Here is a 25,604-nt window from a genome sequence, read left to right as displayed (position 1 = left end):
TACCGTGAGGGAAAAAAGTATTTGATTCCCTGCTGATTTTGTACGTTTGCCCACTGACAAAGAAATGATCTGTCACAGCTGTCTTCAGAAATGGACCAAAATGCAGCAGAGTTAGTATTCATCCTTCAATTTAATTAGAACGAACACTATACAAGAACAAAAACAAGGAAACTGACAGCCAACAGTCCTGTCAGGTGCAACCACACTAAACAAGAAACAATTACCCACAACCCCAAAGAAAAACACACACTCCTATATAGGACTCCCAATCAAAGGCAACTCAACACACCTGCCTTCAATTGGGAGTCCTAATCACCAACACAACCATTCACACACACAAAAACCCTGCCACATCCTGACCGAAACTAATCCAATTGCTCCCTCTGCTGGTCAGGATGTGACATGATCAGTCTATAATTTTAATGGTAGGTTTATTTGAACAGTGACAGAAAGAAGAACACAAAAAACCCCAGAAAAAACGCATGTCAAAAATTTTATAAAATGATTAGCATTTTAATGAGGGAAATAAATATTTGACCCCTCTGCAATCTCAGGAGGGATTTTTGTCCCACTCCTCTTTGCAGATCTTCTCCATGTCATTAAGGTTTCGAGGCTGACGTTTGGCAACTCGAACCTTCAGCTCCCTCCACAGATTTTCTATGGGATTAAGGTCTGGAAACTGGCTAGGCCACTCCAGGACCTTAATGTGCTTCTTCTTGAGCCACTCCTTTGTTGCCTTGGCCGTGTGTTTTGGGTCATTGTCATGCTGGATTACCCATCCACGACCCATTTTCAATGCCCTAGCTGAGGGAAGGTGGATCTCACCCAAGATTTGACCGGACATGGCCCCGTCCATCATCCCTTTGATGCGGTGAAGTTGTCCTGTCCCCTTAGCAGAAAAACACCCCCAAAACATAATGTTTCCACCTCCATGTTTGACGTTGGGGATGGTGTTCTTGGGGTCATAGGCAGCATTCCTCCTTCTCCAAACATGGCGAGTTGAGTTGATGCCAAAGTGCTCCATTTTGGTCTCATCTGATCACAACACTTTCACCCAGTTGTCCTCTGAATCATTCAGATGTTCATTGGCAAACTTCAGACAGGCATGTATATGTGCTTTCTTGAGCAGGGGGACCTTGCAGGTGCTGCAGGATTTCAGTCCTTCACGGCGTAGTGTGGTACCGATTGTTTTCTTGGTGACTACGGTCCCAGCTCCCTTGAGATCATTGACAAGATCCTCCCGTGTAGTTCTGGGCTGATTCCTCACCGTTCTCATGATCATTGTAGCTCCACGAGGTGAGATCTTGCATGGAGCCCCAGGCCGAGGGAGATTGACAGTTATTTTGTGTTTCTTCCATTTGCGAATAATGACACAAACTGTTGTCACCTTCTCACCAAGCTGCTTGGCGATGATCTTGTAGCCCATTCCAGCCTTGTGTAGGTCTACAATCTTGTCCCTGATATCCTTGGAGAGCTCTTTGGTCTTGGCCATGGTGGAGAGTTTGGAATCTGATTGATTGATTGCTTCTGTGGACAGGTGTCTTTTATACAGGTAACAAGCTGAGATTAGGAGCACTCCCTTTAAGAGTGTGCTCCTAATCTCAGCTCGTTACCTGTATAAAAGACACCTGGGAGCCAGAAATCTTTCTGATGTAGAGTGGGTCAAACACTTATTTCCCTCATTAAAATGCAAATCAATTCATAACATTTTTGACGTGTTTTTCTGGATTTTTTTGTTGTTATTCTGTCTCTCACTGTTCAAATAAACCTACCATTAAAATTATAGACTGATAATTTCTTTGTCAGTGGGCAAACGTACAAAATCAGCAGGGGATCAAATACTTTTTTCCCTCACTGTACATGTAATTATTTGTATGTGTAGAAGAAGAAACAATTACATCAATAATGTACCCGTTTTTATTTTTATCTCCCCATGACTTGCGACATTTAAAGGGTCAATCTGAAAATTGCTACATCAATTTTTGGAATTTTAAATTCCTCATTTATACCCTTTGATTCATGAATATAACTTATAAATGCTTAATGAGCTTATTTCAATGGTCGTATCCAATCAGAATCCCAAAATGTAGTTTTCCTACCTTGTTTGTAAACAATGTAATTGTAAACAAACACTGTTTAGCCTCAAAACATTGTTAAAAATGGAATGTTGATATCATGGAAGGTCAGTCCTTGCATCCATCTGTGAATTTGACAATGGTTTCATTTCTCAAGCCCCATGACTCAGCTGTTTACCAAACCAGTGGCAAGGTTTGCGTTGTTATTGTTTCAATTGCAGATTGCCCCTTTTAAGTACACACATGTACAGTACAATTTTTAGTTGTTGCCTTGTACAGCGCCAGCACAGAAATACATTACAGCATTCATTTTATTATGTTTTTCCGGTGTATAGTAAACTCTGGGACCGATTCCGACTTAGGAAATTACGCCTTTCGTATGCACGCCTTTCCTAAGCTCTTCTCAGTAGTTGGTATTCAGTCTTACCTTATAAAGGTGCGTAATGGACTTTGCAGGTGTTGTTCCCTTGCGCGCACTGAATAAATGTAATTATTCTGCTGAAAACCCTCCCATTGTGTCTGTAGGATTCTAACTGTTATGGCTTGGTCTGCACTCCGCTCCATAACGATTTAAGTAGCCTACATGTTGTTTTTATATTATCAATTGTTACAAATAATCCTCAGCAACAACCACATGGCTGTGATGGTGTTTACAGAGGATGCAAATGAAGGTACACAAAAAAATGTCATTAAATGGAATTTAAGCTATACCAACTAAAGGGAACTAATAGGAAATTGGCAGTTGAATATGTGTTGTTATCAGGCCTACTAACGGTCAATACTGATAGTGGCTAATATTTAAATTAATGGAAATAAGGAACAAAGAAAGTCGGGGTAGCCTATAATCAAGATATTCGAGAGTGCCCATCCCAAGTCAGAAGTCTGTACAATTTAAATTCTGCTTAAGGGCACAGCATTTCATAAACTTTAATGTGGGAAAGTTGATATGTTGATATGCTTCAGTTTTCTGTGTTGGAGATTATTTGACATGAGCCTGTTTTAGTTGCATAATGAGTCCATATATAATTGCAAATCTGCTTACTAATAGTAATAATTGCTTGTCGGTTAGGATGTTGGAGCTGTAAAGTGTTATTGCAGCAACAAAGGGAAGTACAGAACGTGTCTATATGTCCAGATATGTTATTTCTATATATTAATATTTCGGTCCCACTTTAAATGATGTGCAGCTTATAAAGGCTTCGTAAAGCATTCAGAAAAATTACATAAGTGTATTACAAATAATCTATAACTGTATGTCATGCTTTATAAAGGGTTCAGAAATGTAGCATAACTGCGTCAAATGTGACATAACCCACTATGTCAAATATGACATAAACCTGTACTTTATAAAGGGTGGCATAAGCACCGCTGGTAGAACATTGCAATGCCAGGATAGAAGTTTGATTCGCAGGACAACCCATATGTAAAGATTTATTCATCCATGAATAAAGCATTGCTTGCTGTTTGGAGTTTTACGCTGGGTTTCTGTATAGTACTTTGTGACATCTGCTGATGTAAAAAGGGCTTTATAAATACATTTGATTGATTGATTGATTGTTAGTAGCTTTGGATAAAAGCGTCTGCTAAATGTTATATATTATATTACCCTATTTCTAGGTGTCATAATCCGTGTATGTAGGTGGCAGGGAAATCAGGCGCAGGAGAAACCAAAGTGGTAAAAAATTGAGTATTTATTAAAAAAACGAACTCCAAAACCAACGTAGTAAATAATCCGGGTAAACAATAACCCGTCGCACACCGATACATAAACAACACGTACATAACGTAACAAACAATCACCGATAAGGATATGAGGAGAAACAGAGGGTTTAATACACAACATTTAATTACTGGGATAAGAAACAGGTGTGTAAGGAGACCAGACAAAACCAATGGAAAATGAAAAACTGATCAATGGTGGCTAGAAGACCGTTGACGTCGATCGCCGAGCACCACCCAAACAAGGAGGGGTATCGACTTCGGCAGAAGTTGTGACACTTGGCTGGCCCAACTTCTTTACCTCTTGGGTGCAAAGTCAATATTGGACTTTCAATAAAATGCTGTGCTGCAGGATAACACACACTCTAAAGTGCAATCATGTACAGCAAAAAACATTGGTGAGGCCTCTTAATTGTAAATAGTTTTTGCATACCTCTTTTTTTCCCCCAAAATTCAATTTTCTCCGTTTTGTTTTTCCAGGCTTCGGATATGCAAAATGTTTTTAGGTTTCCCCCCAGTTTTTTCACACTTTTTAAATGGAAAATCAACATTTCATTTTCTGTGTTCACCACAATGCTTAAACCACATCAGGGGTTGACTTTTGAGGTGTGTGAAAAATCTAAGAAACTTAGATTTTTGAGAGTAGTTGGGCTTTAATTCAGTGTGCATACCCTGCACTGTTGTTTGGTTAGAGGGTTTTATGTAGTGCAGTAATCACATGTGATGATTATGTGTTCCATATAAAGTGAATTGCATTGTGGCCACTATTAAAATGGGTAGAATAAAAGGGCCAGCAACACTACAGGTTATTCAGAGCCCCTTGAAATGACACCATATATATACATTCTACAGACCCAACTGAGAACTCCCAACAATACTTTTTCTGCGGCATGCAGAACAGTTTTTGCAGCCAATATGTATTCCATATACAGTGATTCAAATTGTGGGCATTTATATGACCTTGGAACATATTTTAAAACCCATATGTAATGCAAATTGTAACGGCCGTCGTATGTAATGGACCAAGGCGCAACGTGTTGAGTGCTCATTTTAACTTTTATTAGACCAATTAAACAACAAACCAAGAAAACGAACAAACGCACAGTATTGCAGGCTAAACACACAGCTATGCAAAAACAACTTCCCACAAATCCCATGACAAAAACACCCCTCTTAAATAAGACCTTCAATTAGAAGCAATGAAGAGCAGCTGCTTCCAATTGAAGGTCAACCCCATCAACTAAACATAGAAATAGAAAGACTAGACTAGAACATAGAAATACACTAACAGAACATTAACTTCTTTGGGATAGGGGGCAGTATTTTCACGGCGGATAAAAAACGTACCCGATTTAATCTGGTTACTACTCCTGCCCAGAAACTAGAATATGCATATAATTAGTAGATTTGTATAGAAAACACTCTAAAGTTTCCAAAACTGTTTGAATGGTGTCTGTGAGTATAACAGAACTCATATGGCAGGCCAAAACCTGAGAAGATTCCATGCAGGAAGTGCCCTGTCTGACAATTTGTTGTCCTTCTGTTGCATCTCTATCGAAATTACAGCATCTGTGCTGTAACGTGACACTTTCTAAGGCTTCCATTGGCTCTCTAAAGCCGCCAAAAAGTGGAATGGGATGTCTGCTGTCTCTGGGCAAAGTACAGCAGCAGAGTTTGTAAGTGGTCAGCCTGGGGACAGTGAGACTGGAGATGTGCATTTACGAAGCCTCGCCATTTTTTTCTTTCTCTCTTTGAATGAATACAACGTTGCCCGGTTGGAATATTATCGCTATTTTACGAGAAAAATAGCATAAAAATTGATTTTAAACAACGTTTGACATGCTTCTAAGTACGGTAATGGAAAATTTTGAAAATTTTTGTCACGAAATGCGCTCGCGCGTTACCCTTCGGCTAGTGACCTGAACGCACAAACAAAACTGAGGTATTTGGATATAACTATTGATTATTTGGAACCAAAACAACATTTGTTGTTGAAGTAGAAGTCCTGCGAGTGCATTCTGACAAAGAACAGCAAAAGTAATCCAATTTTTCTAATAGTAATTCTGAGTTTAGGTGACCCCGAAGTTGGCGGATGCCAAATTAACTAGCCGTGATGGCCGAGCTATGTACTCAGAATATTGCCAAATGTGCTTTCGCCGAAAAGCTATTTTAAAATCGGACATAGCGATTGCATAAAGGAGTTCTGTATCTATAATTCTTAAAATAATTGTTATGTATTTTGTGAACGTTTATCATGAGTAATTTAGTAAATTCACCGGAAGTTTTTGGTGGGTATGCTAGTTCTGAACATCACATGCTAATGTAAAAAGCTGTTTTTTGGTATAAATATGAACTTGATTGAACAAAACATGCATGTATTGTATAACCTAATGTCCTAGGAGTGTCATCTGATGAAGATCATCAAAGGTTAGTGCTGCATTTAGCTGTGGTTTGGGTTTATGTGACATATATGCTTGCTTGGAAAATGGCTGTGTGATTATTTGTGTCTATGTAATCTCATAACATAATCTAATGTTTTGCTTTTGCTGTAAAGCCTTTTTGAAATCGGACAATGTGGTTAGATTAACGAGAGTCTTATCTTTAAAATGGTGTAAAATAGTTGATTGTTTGAGAAAATTTAATTGTGGTATTTTAGTTGGTTTTGTATTTTGCGCCGTGCGATGCCATTGGCTGTTGGCTAGGGGTTCCGCTGGCGGAGCGGGGTTCCACTAGCGGAACGTCTGTCCTCAACAGGTTAACCGAAACCCCGGATCACTCTAAACAAACACCCCTCTACATAAACACATATCCCAACAAACCCCGAACCACATAAAACAAACACCCCCTGCCACGTCCTGACCAAACTACAATAACAAATAACCCCTTTACTGGTCAGAACGTGACACAAATGTTACTTAAATATGAACAAATATGAATCATTGTTACTGTCAAGAAAAGAAATCATATATCATTAATATATAAAGGTTGTTGACACATTTATGCTATTACGTAGGGGACTTTAATTAGAAAATGTCCAAAATTCCTTGACCCGGAAGAAGTTTTTTAGTGTTGCTGACGAGTTGCTGATCATGTGATGAGTTTGCAAATCAAATGCCCAATTATGCCCACCGGACAGCGAAAAACTCAAGGATCGGACCTTTAAAAAAATTGCCAAAAATGACATACCCTAACTGCCTGTAGCTCAGGACCTGAAGCAAGGATATGCATATTCTTGATAGTATTTAAAAGGAAACACTTTGCAGTTTTGGAGAATTTAACACATTAGATCTGGTAAAAGATATTACAAAGAAAAAACCATGCGGTTTTTTGTATTTTTTTGTACCATCATCTTTGAAATGCAAGAGAAAAGCCATAATATATTATTCCAGGCCAGGTGCAATTTAGATTTTGGCCACGAGATGGCAGCAGTTTATGTGCAAAGTTTTAGACTGATCCAATGAATCGTTGCATTTCTGTTCAAATTTTGTATCAAGACTAACCAAATGTGCCTAATTGATTTATTAATACATTTTCAAGTTCATAACTGTGCACTCTCCTCAAACAATAGCATTGTATTCTTTCACTGTAATAGCTACTGTAAATTGGACAGTGCAGTTAGATTAACAAGAATAGTTAAGCTTTATGCCAATATCAGATATGTCCTGGGAAATGTTCTTGTTACTTACAACCTCATCCTATTCGCATTAGCATACTTTAGCTCAACCGCCCCGAGGTCGGGACACCGATCCTGTAGAGGTTAACCTTTATTTATTGTAATTTACATTTGTTTGTAATAGTTAAGGGTTGAGTTAGATTACATAATGCAGCTACCTCAGTAGTTATTTCAAATAAATTCAGTTACTTCACAGTTATTGCTAGCTAGACGAAATTGAGCTAGCTAGCAGTCTCAGCTAAATAAAAATCCCCTTACATACATCCACATCCCATAATCACGTCATGAGATTTGTAAATGAAAGAGGAATATAATGATACGAATCGAATGGAGTTTCTCATCTCCCCATTTAGAGTTTTAGTGCAGCACAGAAATGCCCTAATCCAGATGGTGTGACAAAGGCATTTCCTAACAGACCTTCTTTGTTGTTACTTTTAAGGTTGGAACAAACATGCAGTACCTCCAGCAGGCAGGGAGGCAAGAACCATTTGTCGGCCAGCTCAGGGACAAATTAAATCAAATATGTTTGGTCACATACACATAGTTAGCAGTTGTTATTGCGAGTGTAGCGAAATGCTTGTGCTTCTAGTTCCGGCAGTGCAGGAATATCTAACAAGTAATATCTAACAATTGCACAACAAATACCTTATACACAAAAATCTAAGTAAGGAATGGAATAAGAAAATATAAATATATGGATGAGCAATGTCAGAGCGGCATAGGCTAAGATGCAATACAGTATATACATAAAAATACAGTATATACATAAGAGATGAGAAATGTAAGATATGTAAACATTATTAAAGTGGCATTATTAAAGTGAGTAGTGTTCCATTTATTAAAGTGGCCAATGATTTGAAGTCTGCATGTAGGCAGCCGCCTCACTGTGTTAGTGATGGCTTTTTAACAGTCTGATGGCCTAGAGATAGAAGCTGTTTTTTAGTCTCTCGGTCCCAGCTTTGATGCACCTGTACTGACCTCGCCTTCTGGATGGTAGCTGGGTGAACAGGCAGTGGCTGGGTGGTTGTTGTGTTTGATGATCTTCTTGGCCTTCCTGTGACTTCAGGTGCTGTAGGTGTCATGGAGGGCAGGTAGTTTGCATTCAGTTATGCGTTGTGCAGACCGCACCACCCTCTGGAGAGCCCTGCGGTTGAGGGCGGTGCAGTTGCCATTCCAGGCGGTGATACAGTCCGACAGGATGCTCTCAATTGTGCATGAATAAAGGTTTGTGAGGGTTTTAGGTGACAAGAAACGCTGTTGTGCCTATTTCACCACATTGTCTGTGTGGGTGGACCATTTCAGTTTGTCAGTCATATGTATGCAGAGGAACTTAAAACCTTCCACCTTCTCCACTGCTGTCCCGTCAATGTGGAAAGGGGCGTGGTCCCTCTGCATTTCCTGAAGTCCATGACCATCACCTTTGTTTTGTTGACTTTGAGTGAGAGGTTATTTTCCGGATATCACACTCCGAGAGACCCTACCTTCTCCCTGTCGGCAGTCTGGTCGTTGTTGGTAATCACGTCTACTAATGTTGTCTCATCCGCAAACTTGATGATTGAGTTGGAGGCATGCATGTCCACGCAGTCATGGGTGAACAGGGAGTACAGGAGGGGGCTGAGCACGCACCCTTATGGGGACCCAGTGTTGAGGATCAGCGGAGTGGAGATGTTGTTTCTTACCTTCACCACCTGGGGGCGCCCTGTCAGGAAGTCCAACAAAATACTGCAAAGTTTCCTCAGGACTAGAAGCGAGGCAGCCCTCTCTGTCTGTGCCTTTTTGGTCAAGCTACACTATTCACAGTCATATGTAATGTTAATTGTAATTGCATTGCTGGACTTTCTTTTACTGAATGTATTTGTATTGTTTCAAAAATTTACAAATAAAAGGAAATGTATAGTTTATGGCTTTAATGTTTATCTGTTTAAGCTGTTAGTGATAACTCCCTAAGTGTTAATACATTTGTGTTTACATCATTAAGCCATTATGCATGAGTTATGAATGACCAAAGGTCATTTTCTTGCTGGCGCTCGCTTTGCCTTCCTTGTTGTTTTCCTTACACATATTAACTTTGGACATGTGTGCGTTCCTATCAAAGTTCCTTATTTTCTGTGTATCATGTTGTCGTTTCTACTGTAGGCGCATACAGTATGTATGGGATTATATCCTGCCTGTTTGGCCCTGTCCGGGGCTATCGTCAGATGGGGCCACAGTGTCTCCCGACCCCACTTGTCTCAGCCTCCAGTATTTATGCCGCAGTAGTTTATGTGTCGGGGGGCTAGGGTCAGTCTGTTATATCTGGAGTATTTCTCCTGTCTTATCCGGTGTCCCGTAAAATAATAAACTTGGATTAGATACAATGAATTTGTGCCAGAATTTAGAACCTAACAGCTGCCATATGACCTTTTTCATATTTGTCTCCAGCTATAATAAGGTAAAATGTGTCACATATTTACAATTCCCTTATCCAAACGGATTACTCATTTGCCTAGCTCTCATCAACAGCTCTAATCAAGTTGGAAATTACAGTGCATGGAAAATGTTGTTGTTTCTATCGGAAAAAAATTAAGTAGATGCTTTTTCCACTTTGAACCAGTAGATTCGCTAGAACTTATTCATTGTTTCCTTGTGCGTAAAAGTGGTGGAATTATTAGGGAATTAAGTAAAGGTCAGAATACGGCATGTCTGTAGACACACCTTTATTCGATCTCCACTCAAAATGAATAGCAGGTGATTAACACACTATACTCATGCTTAAGTTCAAGGACAGAATACGCAAAGAGAGAAAAGTGCATTAAAAAAAATTACGTTCAACTTACGTGTGCTTAACTCTGATTGGAATCGGGCCCTATGTGAATTGTTTTAAACTGAGAGATGGTGTGTCTGAACTTAGCTTAGAGGTTATAGGAACATTTGTGGGCTTTCAAAGATACAGTAAGACCTTATTTCCACCTGTAAATCTTGTTTCCATCTGTGTTTACTGGCATGTGATCTAACGACAATTTATAAACCATAGAAATACACTTCACAGTTTTTTCTAAATGTCTCAGTAGGACATCAAGTTTAGAAGGTTTGGGTTCCACAAGAGCAGTGGTGTAAAGTACTTAAGTAAAAATACTTTAAAGTACTACTTAAGTAGTTTTGGGGTGTATCTGTACTTTACTTTACTATTCATATTTTTGACTACTTTTACTTCACTACATTTTCCCTGACACCCAAAAGTACTCACTATATTTTGAATGCTTAGCAAGGCAGGTAAATGGTCCAATTTACACACTTATCAACAGAGCATCCGTACTGCCTCTGATCTGGCGGACTCAATAAACACACATGCTTCATTTTTGTAAATGAAGTCTGAGTGTTGGAGTGTGCCCGTGGCTATCTGTCAATAAAATAAAAAAATAAAATGCTTCCGTCTGGTTTGCTTAATATAAGGAATTTGAAATAATTTATGCCTCTACCTTTACTTTTGATACTTAAGTATATTTTAAACCAAATACTTTTAGACTTTTACTCAAGTAGTATTTTACTAGGTGACTTTTACTTTTACTTAAGTAATTTTCTATTAAGGTATCTTTTACTCAAGTATGACAATTGGGTACTTTTTCCATCACTGCACAAGGGAACCCTGTTTCAATTGAAAGGTAGGTACACCACGAAAATGGCTCTCTCCTACAGGCAATGAGTCACGTGGCTGTGGCTTGCTATATAAAGCAGGCAGACAGGCATTGAGGCCTTCAGTTACTGTTTGATTGAATGTTAGAATGGGCAAAATGAGTGACCTAAGCGACTTTGAGCATAGCATGATTGTCGGTGCACCCAGTATCTCAGAAACGCCGCCCTTTCCGGGCTTTTCACGCATGACAGTGTCTAGGGTTTAGAATGGCGTGGCAAACAAAAAACATCCAGTCAGCAGCAGGCTTGTGAGCAAAAACAGCTTGTTGATGAGAGAGGTCGAAGGAGAATTGCAAGAATTGTGCAAGCTAACAGGCGGGCCACAACCAGACAAATAACGGCACAGTACAACAATGGTGTGCAGAACAGCATCTTGGAACGCACAACTCGATGACCCTTGTTACGGATGGGCTATTGCAGCAGACGACCACACCAGGTACCACTCCAATCAGCTAAAAACAAAAAGAAGTGGCTCCAGTAGGCACGCGATCACCAACACTAGACAATTGAAGAGTGGAAAAACCTTGCATGGAACATGACAACGAGTTCAGTTTACTTGAGTGGCCTGCACAGTCCCCAGACCTCACTCCAATGGAGAATCTTTCGGATGAGATGAAATCGGCTGTTCACAGCATGAATGTACTGCCGTCCAATCTGCAGCTGTGTGATACCATCGCGCCTGCATGGACCAACGTCCCTGTGGAACATTTCCGACACCTTGGAGAATGCCCGAAGAATTCAGGTACGACCAGGTACCAGATGTTTGTACCGAATAAAGTGACCGGTGATTGTATGTCGGACTTGAAAAAATCTAAACAAATGGGTTGACGGAATACAGAATTTCTCACTTACTTGGTTGACAGAAAAAAAAGATGGTCAATTTCCCTTAATCCCTTATTGTACCAGGATACTAGGACATGTGGTGATATCATAAAACAATATTTACATTAGCTTCTTTGAAGTTCTGTTGTGCCAAAACACAGGAACACACCAACTCAAAGACATCTCCATGAAAAAGACATCATAACAACTGTGGAACTCCAAACCCTAACCCTGCCTCAAGTTTCAGATGCAACACAAACATCCAAAAAACATGTATGAATGTTTCAAAATTGCATCTCCTCGTTCACCTCAAGCGAATGCATTCGACTTCCTCGGTTCAGGCATGGAGAATGTCTGGATGTCGATCATGTCAACGGGGATACGGGGAGTATAGGTGGATCTCCAGCACAGCAGCACATTCCTCTTCAGATACTTGACTGTGTTGTTCTTGACGCTGACAAAGCAGAAGGTGTTGATCATGCTGTTGCTCATGGCGATGCACTCAATGATGTAGAAGGCCACCAGGGAGTTCCTCTGGCGGGAGATGAGTGTCGGGTGGAAGTCGCGTAGGATGGTGAAGCCATAATATGGTGCACAGCACAGAATGTATGCCATCAGGATCATGATCAGAACCATGACTGTCTTACGCCGACCACGCAACCACTTCCGGATCTGCTCCGTCTGGAAGCCCGGGACGTTCCTGAACCAGAGCTCACGGAAAATCCGTGTATAATATAGCGCCATGACAAAAATGGGCCCGAGGAACTCCAGGGCAAAGATAAACAGGAAGTAGGAGCGGTAGTATGCCTGCTGGTCCACGGGCCAGATTTGGGCACAGAAGGTCTTGTGGGTGTTGTGAGTGGCGCTGGCACCACCGTGAGGGTACATGGTCTCAGAGGCAAAGAAGGCAGAAGGGATGGAGATGAGGATGGGTACGATCCACACACCAGTAATCAGACAGTAGGCCGTCTGGTACTTCATACGGGGCCTCAGAGGATGGACGATGGCCATGTACCTGAGGACAGAGGAGGGTGTATTAATGTATATAAAAAGTTAAAAAGTAAACAAATGTGGCCACTACTTGCATCAAGGGAAGAGAAATAGTCAGTTTAGATTTGCATTAGGCTACATACAAATGAAAACGATACTGTCGCTTCCTTTACAATTTAACGTAGGTGCATGAAACCAATCCTAATGGGGTCTACAAACAGTAGAGCTGCTCTTGGAGGATGATGACAATTCAACAAAAATGGTAATGAAAAATTCTAAACAGTTTTCCATGCTCTACCAAGAGTGGATGAATATCAGCCAGGGTAAATCACCCAGGGTAAATAAGATAAATGCTAATTTGATGGTATAATAAAACCTTCCTAATTCCAGTATTCTCATCAACAGATCTCTGCTCTATCTTCCAGGAAAAACTTAAGCCTGGGCCATGAGAATTTAAAAAAATAATAATATCGCAACCTTCTCATAATCATAGCGGGGCTAAAGCCTAGATTCAATCAGATCAAGTGTTAACCGACGATAACCGTCACCTGCATAGCTGATGCAGGTGTCTCTTTGTAATAGACATGAAAATATAAAGTGGTGTCGCTCCCTAATGTGCTAGCCCTGGCTGCACTGCCCATGGTGAACAGAGCTGGGCCACTCCTACTATATGGTACCTATTGTACCTCATAACTTTTAGGGGAAAAACTATATATGTCATGTTTTTAGTATTCTATCAGAAGAATTACATGTTTGACTTTAAGAAAAACACATTGGTCAAGCTCAGGCTCTTAAATCCTAATAATTGTAGGTGGATTGTTCACACATGGACCATGAGATATTTCGACCCTGTTAGGGACATACACAAAACACTATATGAAAGTGTTTAACAATGCATTCAGACCCCTTGACTTTTTCCACATTTTGTTACGTAAAATGGATTAAATAGTTTTTTCTTCCTCATCAGTCTACACACAATACCCCATAATGACAAACCAAAACAGGTAAAAAAACTGAAATATGACATTTACTGTAACACCCTGATCTGTTTCACCTGTTCCTGTGATTGTCTCCACCCCCTCCAGGTGTCGCTTATTTTCCCAGTGTATTTATCCCTGTGTTTCCTGTCTGTCTGTGCCAGTTTGTCTTGTATGTTTAGGCAAGTCAACCAGCGTGTTTTCCCGTATTCCTTTTGCTGTTCTCCTTTATCTAGTCCTCCCGGTTTTGACCCCTGCTTGTTTCTGTCTCACCTTGTGCCTTGATAGTATGAACTGGCCATGACAGACCCAGCAGTCTTGGGCCAGCTCCGCCACGCTGTCTCCCTGCAGGGAGCCACCATTAGGAGACATGAGGAGTTGCTACAGGGCCTTTGGAAGGGCTCAGGTCCTTAACGGAACACCATGATCATGGGTTAAAGGCTATTATGGAGCAAATCAGGGAGTTAGCTCAGAGGCTACCTGCCACCTCTGAAAATCCCTAATCACCCTGTAATTTTTCTCCTATCTGTGGTGAGTTTGTACAGCCTATCCTGGCTCCCCAAGAACCCAACTTACCTCCTCCGGAGCGATATTCGGGGAATCCTGGTACCTGCCGGGGTTTTCTTTCTCAGTGCTCGCTTATTTTTGAGCTACAGCCATCTTCGTTTCCTTCAAACAGATCGACGATAGCGTATATTATTACGCTAATGTCGGGAAGGGCGCTCTCCTGGGCTACGGCGGTTTGGGAGCAATAATCTGCAATTTGTGGTCATCTGGAGGAATTCATGGCAGAAGTGAGAAAGGTATTTGAGTCTCCGGTTTCCGGGAGAAAGGCAGCCAGTAAACTGCTTGACTTACGTCAAAACTCCTGTAGTGTGGCAGACTACGCGTTTGATTTTCGCACGTTCGCCGCCAAGAGTGCCTGGAATCCGGAGTCTCGTTTTGATACTTTTTTGCACGGATTATCTGAGGTGGTCAAGGATGAGCTAGCTGCTCAGGAATTGCCAATGGATCTCTGCTCCCTTATCGCCCTTACCATTAAAATTAATGGAAGCCTAAGGGAACGCAAAAGTGAGAGGAGGTCTGGTCTTGGTCACACTTGTGCACCCGCTATGGCGCGAAGGCAGCTCTTCTGAGAAGATTCGAAGCCACCCGAGCCCTCTTGGGAATCTATGACCGGTGAGTTGGATACTCCTAAGCCTATGCAGTTGGGAAGAGCTAGGTTATCAGTTGGGAAACGCTCACGAAGGATGAATAATAACTGTTGTCTGTACTGTGGAGGGGAAGGACATTTTATAGCTGCCTGCCCTATTAGAAAAACCTTGTCTCTAGTTGGTACCAGTACTATGGTGAGTCAGACTGGGAGTTCCCTAATTCCCATCACCTGCACACCCCTTCTTGCTCTTGTGCTGTGGGGAGACCAATCTAAGTCTCTCTGAGTGCTCATTGACTCTGGGGCTGATGAAAGTTTTATGGATGCCACGATAGCTTCGGAGCTTGGTGTTCCCACTCAGCCTCTCTCTGTGCCCATGGATGCTAGGGCACTGGACGGCCGCTCTATATGGGAAGTCACCCATAGTACTGTGCCCGTTCAATTACGGGTTTCTGGTAACCACAGTGAGACAATACAGTTCCTCCTCATTGCATCTCCCCATGTCTCGGTTGTTTTGGGATTTTCCTGGCTTCAAAAGCACAATTCGATGATTGATTGGATCACAAGCCCATCCTGGGTTGGAGCCAATTTTGCCATTCCCACTGCCTTCAAGCAGCACAGCCTTCCTCAAGTTGTCTTCCTCTGGATGTTAGCAAGACTGTGGATGTCTCTGCTATCCCCACAGACTACCATGACCTCCTGGAAGTGTTCAGTAAGGCACGTGCTACATCCCTTCCCCCGCACCGTCCTTATGATTGTGCCATTGCTCTTCTCCCAGGCACTACACCACCTCAGGGTCGATTGTACTCTCTGTTAGAACCAGAGACCAAAGCTATGGAGGAGTACATAGAAGAGTCTGGCTGCATCTCCTGCCGGTGCAAGGTTTTTCTTTGTAGAGAAGAAGGACAAGACCCTGCGTCCGTGCATTGACTACCGGGGACTTAATGACATTACTGTCAAGAATCTTTACCCCCTACCTCTCCTCTCTTTGGCATTTGAACCTCTCCAGGGGGCCACTTGTTTAGTCAAGTCAACCGGTGTGTTTTTCTCGTACTCCTTTTTGCTATTCTCCTTTTTCTATTCCTCCCGGTTTTGACCCTTGCCTGTTTCTGGGCCTCGCCTTGTGCCTTGATAATTTAAATAAGTATTCAGACCCTTTACTCAGTACTTTGTTGAAGCACCTTTGGCAGTAATTACAGCATCGAGTCTTCTTGGGTATGATGCTACAAGCTTGGCACACCTGTATTTGGGGAGTTTCTCCCATTCTTCTCTGCAGATCCTCTCAAGCTCTTTCAGGTAGAATGGGGAGCGTCGCTGCACAGATATTTTTAGGTCTCTCCAGAGATGTTCGATCAGGTTCAAGTCTGGGATCTGGCTGGGCCACTCAAGAACATTCAGAGACTTGTCCCAAATCAACCTCTGTGTTGTTTTTTGCAATGTGCTTAGAGTCATTGTCCTGTTGGAAGGTAAACCTTCGCCCCTGTCTGAAGTTCTGAGAGCACTGGAGCGGTTTTCATCAAGGATCTCTCTGTACTTTGCTCCGTTCATCTTTCCTTCAATCCTGACTAGTCTCCCAGTCCCTGTCACTAAAAAAACATCCCCAGAGCATGATGCTGCCACCACCATGCTTCACCGTAGGGATGGTGCCAAGTTTCCTCCAGACGCTTGGCATTCAGGCCAAAGAGTTCAATCTTGGTTTCATCAGATCAGAGAATCTTGTTTTTCATGGTCTGAGAGTCCTTTAGGTGCCTTTTTTCAAACTCCAAGCGGGCTGTCATGTGCCTTTTTCTGATGAGGGGCTTCCGTCTGGCCACTCTACCATAACGGCCTGATTGGTGGAGTGCTGCAGAGATTCTGGAAGGCTCTCCCATCTCCACAGAGGAATTCTGGAGCTCTGTCAGAGTGACCATCGGGTTATCGGTCACCTCCCTGATCAAGGCCCTTCTCCCCCAATTGCTCAGTTTGGCCAGGTGGCCAGCTCTAGGAAGAGTCTTGGTGGTTTCAAACTTCTTCCATTTAAAAATGATGTAGGCAACTGTGTTCTTGGGGACCTTCAATGCTGAAGACATTTTTTGGTACTCTTCCCCAGATCTGTGCCTCAAAACAATCCTGTCTCAGAGCTCTACGGACAATTTGTTAGACCGCATGGCTTGGTTTTTACTCTGACATGTAATGTCAACTGTTGGACTTTATATAGTCAGGTGTGTGCCTTTCCAAATCATGTCCAATCAATTGAATTTACCACAGGTGGACTCCAATCAAGTTAGAGAAACATCTTAAGGATGATCAACGGAAACAGACTGAACCTGAGCTCAATTTCGGAGGCTCATAGTAAAGGGTCTGAATACTTATGTAAATAAGGTATTTCTGTTTTTATTTTTAATACATTTGCAAACAGTTCTTAAAAACCTGTTTTCGCTTTGTCATTGTAGCGTATTGTGTGTAGATTAACGAAGAACAAATGTATTTAATAAAATTGTAAATAAGGCCGTAACAATACACTGTATATACAGTGCCTTCACAAAGTATCCATACCCCTTGACTTATTCCAGATTTTGTTGTGTTACAGCCTGAATAAAATAAAAAAAAGTGTTCTCACTATCTACACACACCCCATAATGACTAAGTGAAAACATGTTTTTTTTTTTTTTTTTGTCAATTACAAATTTATTCACACCCCTGAGTCAATACATGTTAGAATCACATTTGGCAGCGATTAAAGCTGTGAGTTTTTCTAGGTAAGTCTGTAAAAGCTTGGCACACCTGGATTGTACAATATTTGCACATTATTCTTTAAATAATTATTCAAGCTTTGTCAATGTTGTATGGTAAGCATCTCCAATGTATAAATAGAAAAATTATCCTTAGTGTGACCATCTTAAAACAATTCCATGCCACAAATAATACATTTCAAAGTTGTATTTACCACACTAAATCATTGGGGGGGGGGGGGGTTCAACTAAGATTACATATGGAATTGTTTTAAGATGGTCATATTGGATTTGGAATTTGATCAAATATTTATTTTGGCCTTTACTACCCATAGAAACGGATTGAATAACACATGCATAAATTATTTGAAAAAATACAGTGAAAAATAAAACATTAGGTTTAAGGTTTTCAAGTGTCTGTCCTCTATCTAGGAGATATAAGAAAGCTCAGGAAATATTTAATCCCTTAATTTTGTTGGCACAAAACTACCTCCATACTTCCTTTAATTTGTATGGGTTACCTTCAGATGAGTTCCGTGACACAAAATGGAGAACATCATCATGTTCAAGAGAGTCTCCCTTTTTCACAGTGGTAGCCCAAACCTTAGCTCAAACCGTTCAGACGCTACAGATGTTTTTGTGAGAAGACCAATTTTTGAGATGTTTCATGGTGTGCAAAACAAATATTTCTAGCTTAAACTGACAGAGTTTGATGGGGATTTTTTCATTACGCTACTTAGATTGATTCACGGGTATGTCAATAGACTCTTATTAACAACACAATATTAACAGGGTACAATGGGGAACAACAGAACACATTTACAGGACCTTTGAGAATGGTATTATCTTATTCATTGAAAGAGAAAATGTGAGAGGAGTACGTCAACATAGGCTTTCGCAACCGTGAACAATAGAAATCCCCAACCAGGAATAGACATGAACTAGGCAATCGATTAGCATCTGATGTGGACAGTGTTGGGACAATATTGACCATGGGTTTGTAAATTTAAACTGCCGTCTTACAACACTCAAAGACTTCCACCACTTTACACACACAAAGCGCCACTTTCAGAGGAAATTAATATTGCAATGCGGTATTTTATTTGTACACTGATGTTGCTTGCCAGGTAGGATTCCGTTAGGATAGGATGGAGCTGAAAAAGGCGTGTTGTCCAAGACTCTCTCTCGCTCCCTCTCAGTCCAGGAAAGTAAAGTCTATGTGAGCTCTTCCATGCAGTGAATTCTTCCTCTGCTCCCAGCCGGGATGGATTGCAAACTTAGTCCGTCTCAAATGCAAACAGTGCATTCCTGCAGGACCACCTCTGGGATAATTGCTTCGGTATGAGTAGGATAGGTTTTTGTCAATCGGTGATTGGCTTCCAAGGAGAGTTAGGTAATTTTTTCCTCATGGTGTCAAAGAAACTTGATGTCACGTCTGTTTACAAGTTATGTCATTTTTATGGATACTCACAGAGGGTGGGCCAAGTAGGCCGGACAGGGCTTCTGAGAATTCAGCGCAGTCATGTCCCTTAAGATAAATGTGAGATTTCCTCATAAGTGTTCACAGAATGTTTCTTCTAATCAGAAAACAGTTCAACAGTCCCTGGGATGAAATAAGTAGCCTGTAGGTTCTAAATATTCTTCTTACTTCTGTAACAATCAGATGTCCTACTTTGTGTGGCTATTGAAATACTTTCTGAAAATTGTCCTCTGCTCACATTTTGGATAATTAAAAAAATATTTATACGTAAGTAATATTTATAAGTATAATATATTATACTTGGTACATTTGATCACCATGTGCAATGCAAACATTGACTGGAGTGGTGTAAAGCTCGTCGCAGTGGAAACGCGTTTTCTGGATTGATGAATGATGCTTCACCATCTGACAGTCCAACGTATGAATCTGGGTTTTGTGAATGTCAGGAGAATGCTACCTGCCCGAATGCATAGTGCCAACTGTAAAGTTTGGTGGAGGCGGAATAATGGTCTGGGGCTGTTTTTCAAGGTCTGGGCTAGGCCCCTTAGAAAATCTTAACGTTACAGCAATTCTGTGCTTCCAACTTTGTGGCAACAGTTTGGGGAAGGCCCTTTCCTGTTTCAGCATGATAATGCCCCCGTGCACACTGCGAGGTCCATACAGAAATAGTTTGTAGAGATCGGTGTGGAAGAACGTGACTGGCCTGCCCAGAACCTTGACCTTAACCCCAATGAACACCTTTGGGATGAATTGGTATGCCGACTATGAACCAGGCCTAACTGCCCAACCTCAGTAATGCTCTTGTGGCTGAATGGAAGCAAGTCCCCACAGCAATGTTCCAACATCTAGTGGAGAGCCTTCCCAGACAAGTGGAGGCTGTTATGGCAGCAAAGGGAGGACCAACATTATATTAATGCCCCTGATTTTGGAATTAGATGTTTGACAAGCAGGTGTCCACATACTTTAGTAAAAAATTAGCTTTATCTTGAAAATTCTCAGTAATCTACAGCAGTAGTTTTTTTAATTCTATTTGGGTCTAAAGGGTTAACAATTCATATATTAAGTTGCATGTACTCATAGCTGTGGGAAGTATGGGTGCTGAGGGTGCTGCAGTCAAAGCCATGGGCCTTGAATCAGTAACATAGCTATAGAATTCTGAATTGTTTCATCAAATTGACAATGCGTTATCAACTGAAGTTAAAGAGATTTTGCTGTACTTTCGTACACTTTTTAGCCAGTAGTTGTAAAAGTATCTTCCACGGGACAAAAGTGGTCCCCAAAAATAAACCTTATTTAAAGTGCATTTAAAGTTTAGTTAGATTTAGTCCTGTTCAAATGTGTCTACAAATAAATAATTGACGTGTTGGATTCTCAACCAAACCTCAAAGTTTTAGTAAATGACTACATCCAATCAAATCAAACTTGAAATGCACTTTATTTAAAGTTAATTTATGTAGTCCTATTCTTTAACTTTGATTCTTGGTTGAGATGGAAATGTGAATCCAACATATCAATGACTATTTTATAGACAAACTGGAATTAAAGCCAGACAGTGGCACAAAAGATACATCTCCTTCAAGTGTAATATTTGGTTGTGTTGACAACCAAACACAATTCAGTACTACTTTTGCAACAGAGTAAATATTGGGGTGGCAGGTAGCCTAGTGCTTAGAGCATTGGGCCGGTAACCAAAAGGTTGCTAGTTCGAATCCTTGATCTGACAAGGTAGAAATCTGTCGTTCTGCCCCTGTACAAGGCAGTTAATCCACTATTACTAGGCTGTCATTTTAAATAAGAATTTGTTCTTAACTGACATGCCTAGTTAAATAAACAACATTTAAAAGCCTTTTAACTTGTTGACAAGTTAAACAAATGATATGTTGGATTCCCATCTCCAACTAAACCAAAAAATAGGATAAAGCCAGTGGCTCAGATGAAACTATCCAAGCATTACACATCCTTTAAATGTTGATATTTGGTTGCTTTGACAACCAGACACAATTCAATATTACTTTTGTAATACAGGAAATTGATTATTGTTAAGGCTGTTTTACAAACTAATGTAACAGTATTTATTCAACCTTAAAATGAGTCACACATCCATGGCCACATTTTGAAGTTAGCCTACTGTAACTATAACTACGTCTAATATAATCATAGATAGCATGCATGTTCATGATAGCATGCGAAGATCGCAGTTCTGTGAAGATCTTCACAATTGGTATAATAATCTGTGCAGAATCTCAAACAGCATTGATCACTTGCACTATGTATCTCAGATTAAGCACAGTGATACATTAAGTTGTTGTTTAAATACAAAATATCTGACATAGTATTCCCATGTGAACTTTGTTGTGTTTTTAAATGGTTGAAAGCGCGATGATAACACATTTAGATGACAACTAAACCAAAAATCTGATTTTTTTTGTGATATCACATTGGGAATTCAACAAACCTAGGTGAATAAAGTTTGAACTCTCATTGAGCACAGTCTTTACCAAATATTACCAACATTTCCACATTGAATTTACGTGGTGTGCCCCTTAGGGTTATCTGCTGTTTTCATTCTTTATAGACTTGAACACCTCAACCAGCACAATCAAATCCAGTACCTACTGTAGCAAGTACAAAAGACAATTAATATATACACAAACCATTGGCATGAAGAAAGTTAACTACTCATAACCAGAAGTGTGATGAACTTCTTCTCTAATTATTGATACAGTTTTGATTTAAAATATGTTTTTCAAGCATGTAATAGATGAGAGACAAGTCTTTTCGATGAGTGAATGAAGAAACAGCTGTTGAATCCCGCCTTAGAGTAGTCGTTCTCTTCTATACAGCAGGCTGATCTTTTATTAAAGATGTTCCCCAATAGCTTACCTTCTTCCTCTTTTTTTAGTTTGTTTTGAAATGATTTGACAGGTGGAAGCAATATATAAGAAACTCAACCAAACAAACCTATTTATTTTTCAGGTCAGTGCGACAAAGGAAGGAAGACACGTACAGGGGACAATTTAGAGATATTGACACTGACTTTGATGGTAGATCCTGCTGAGTTCCTTATTGATTACAATAAGGCTGACTTATGTACCAAGAAAACAAGGGGTCAAGACGGCCTCAACAAAATAGAACTGTGAAAGGCAATTACTGGACACACACACGCACACACACACACACACACACACGCCTGTCATTGAAAGACACCAATAAAAGGGGATGAGGCACCCACCTGTCTGCAGCGATAGCCAGCAGTGCGTTAGTGGACACGTAGAGAGACACAGTCCTGATGTAGTTAATTGAGGCACACAGCACCAGGCCATGGTCCCAGGACAGCTGCTTCACCACATAGTAATCCACCAGGAACGGGCAACACACCACTGACACTATGAAGTCTGATATTGCAAGGTTAGCGATGAGTAGGTTAGTGATGTTACGCAGCTTCTTGTACCGTGCCAAAGTAGCTATAAACAGGAAGTTGCCAACACCGCAGACGAGCATAATGCAGATGAGCACCACGGTGATGACAATGGTGGCGATGAAGAAGGATGTGCCTTGCGTGGTGTCGGGCATCTCGTTGTAGGGAACACCATAGTCCATGTCGTAGTTATCCGTCAATGGGTCAAGCTCGCTTCCTCCCAGCATGTGGTCACGGGTCTCAACATATACATCCGCTAAGTGGCTGATGTTGGGATCTCCCATTATGAATTCCCAAGAAGTTTTGTGTTTCTTGTTTTTATTTCTGTCTACTTTATAAGTTATGTCAGTGTCTTCCAGGAATCATTTCATAAGGTGTTTGGGTCATGGTGTAAGTGTCTTGCAGGATCGATGATAGAGGGTCTTTTGGAGTGAAGAGAAGATCCCACTTGTCACTCAGACAGTAAAGAGAACATCTTTACCTGGAACACAGTTGTTCTTAATTTAGCATGACTCACACAGAGACCAGAGAATGTTTCTGAAGATTAATTAAATATACATTTCAGAAGCGAACATGCTGGCTGGATCAAAAGGGCATGAAAAAAAAAGTAATCTTGTGTGTGCTGTTGTTGACATTGCAGAGCTCGTAAAATAATAAGAATTACCAATGACATAATTTATTTTCTGCTAATAGTTTTATTATTGGTCAATGACACAGATTCATGCCCCCAGACTTCTCTCTATCCAAGAGATACCCTGGGTTAATCTTACATCTAGACGTTCCGCTAGCGGAACACCTGCTCCAATATCCAATGATGGGCGTGGCGCGAAATACAAACTCCTCTAAAATCCGAAAACTTCCATTTTTCAACAATATGACTATTTTACACCATTTTAAAGACAAGACTCTCCTTTATCTAACCACACTGTCCGATTTCAAAAAGGCTTTACAGCGAAAGCAAAACATTAGATTATGTCAGCAGAGTACACAGACAGAAATAATCAGACACCCATTTTTCAAGCTAGCATATAATGTCACAAAAAACAAAAACACAGCTAAATGCAGCACTAACCTTTGATGATCTTCATCAGATGACAACCCTAGGACATTATGTTATACAATGCATGCATGTTTTGTTCAATCAAGTTCATATTTATATCAAAAACCAGCTTTTTACATTAGCATGTGACGTTCAGAACTAGCATACCCCCCCGCAAACTTCCGGTGAGTTTACTAAATTACTCATGATAAACGTTCACAAAAAACATAACAATTATTTTAAGAATTATAGATACAGAACTCCTCTATGCACTCGATATGTCCGATTTTAAAATAGCTTTTCGGTGAAAGCACATTTTGCAATATTCTCAGTAGATAGCCCGGCATCACAGGGCTAGCTATTTAGACACCCAGCAAGTTTAGCCTTCACCAAACTCCGATTTACTATTAGAAAAGTTTGATTACCTTTGGTGTTCTTCGTCAGAATGCACTCCCAGGACTTCTACTTCAATAACAAATGTTGGTTTGGTCCCTTTGTTATAATCCATTGTTATATCCAAACAGCGGCGTTTTGTTCGTGCGTTCAAGACACTATCCGAATGGTAAAGAAGGGTTACGAGCACGACGCATTTCGTGACAAAACATTTCTAAATATTCCATTACCGTACTTCGAAGCATGTCAACCGCTGTTTAAAATAATTTTCTCGTAAAAAAGCGATAATATTCCGACCGGGAGTCGTTGTATCCGTTCGACGATAGAATAAAAACATGGGGTCGTCTCGTGCACGAGCATGAGTCCCATTGTCCACTGCTAGACCACTTACCAAATGCGATAAAGTTTTTCATCCAGGGCTTGAAATTACGTCATTCAGATTTTTGACGCCTTCTGAGAGCCCATGGGAGCAGTAGGAAGTGTCACGTAACAGCAGAGATCCCCTGTATTGGATAGAGATAATCAAGGAGGGCAAAAAAATGGAATCTTCTCAGGTTTTGGCCTGCCAAATGAGTTCTGTTATACTCACAGACACCATTCAAACAGTTTTAGAAACTTTGGAGTGTTTTCTATCCAAAGCTACTAACTATATGCATATTCTAGTTTCTGGGCAGGGGTAATAATCAGATTAAATTGGGTACATTTTTTATCTGGCCGTGAAAATACTGCCCCCTATCCATAACAGGTTAATGACCTAACGTTATGTTAATTAAAAATAGTGATTTGTGGCCAGAGGAAAGAATAACCATGACAAAGATGAAAGAGAATTGCCAATTTATTCTCAGGGTTAGAATAATATTGTGGAATATGAGCTGGCTGTAGTAACCTGGACACCATCCAACGCACAATAGAGTGTTATGAAACACTCAGAAAAAAGGGAGGGTACAGATAGAGAGAGGGAAGGAATTATATGTGTGTGTGTGTGTGTGTGTGTGTGTGTGTGTGTGTGTGTGTGTGTGTTTGTGAGCACAATCATTCAATTAATATAATTCCTAGGATCAATTGTGCACACACATTGGCTAATCAGTAATATAATTCAAACTGAGATCACTAATTGTGAGGTGGAATATTCCATCAAATCAAATTTGATTTGTCACCTGTCGAATACAACGGGTGTAGACTTTACCGTTAAATGCATGCTAAAGAGCCCTTCCCAAAGATGCAGAGGTAAAACATACAATTAAATAAAGAGTAACACAAAATAAAATTCATAAGAATGGAGCTATATACAGGCAGTACCAGTAACAGATCAATGTGCAGGGGTACGAGGTAACTGGAGGTAGATACAGTGCCTTCAGAAAGTATTCACACCCTCTGACATTTTCAACATTTTGTTGTGTTACAAAGTGGGACTAAAATTGATCTACACAAATGTCAATGATCTACACAAAAATGTCTGTAATGTCAAATTGGGAGAAAAAA

The 25,604-nt window shown here is 40.6% G+C and overlaps 1 protein-coding gene across 1 annotated transcript; it reads right to left on the bottom strand.

The window, feature by feature from the left end:
• Positions 1 to 12,270: 12,270 nt before the first annotated feature.
• LOC115152644 (prokineticin receptor 2-like) lies at positions 12,271 to 23,024 on the bottom strand. The gene is made up of 2 exons (XM_029697399.1): positions 22,505 to 23,024; positions 12,271 to 12,976 (listed from the first exon to the last, which is right to left on the bottom strand). The coding sequence occupies exons 1-2, from the start codon at positions 22,972 to 22,974 to the stop codon at positions 12,271 to 12,273; spliced, it is 1,176 nt and encodes a 391-aa protein (XP_029553259.1). The 5' UTR covers positions 22,975 to 23,024.
• Positions 23,025 to 25,604: the final 2,580 nt, after the last annotated feature.

Source organism: Salmo trutta, chromosome 18 (genome assembly GCF_901001165.1).
Source record: "Salmo trutta chromosome 18, fSalTru1.1, whole genome shotgun sequence".
Taxonomy (NCBI): domain Eukaryota; kingdom Metazoa; phylum Chordata; class Actinopteri; order Salmoniformes; family Salmonidae; genus Salmo; species Salmo trutta.
This window is presented reverse-complemented; position numbering and strand designations above follow the sequence as displayed.

What these genes read in the sequence shown, in the direction of transcription:
- LOC115152644 (XM_029697399.1), bottom strand. Translation starts at nt 22,974, where the DNA reads ATGGGAGATCCCAACATCAGCCACTTAGCGGATGTATATGTTGAGACC. An exon ending in CTGGCTATCGCTGCAGACAG is followed by an intron (nt 12,977 to 22,504) that starts GTGGGTGCCTCA and finishes CTCTGTCCTCAG; the next exon opens with GTACATGGCCATCGTCCATC.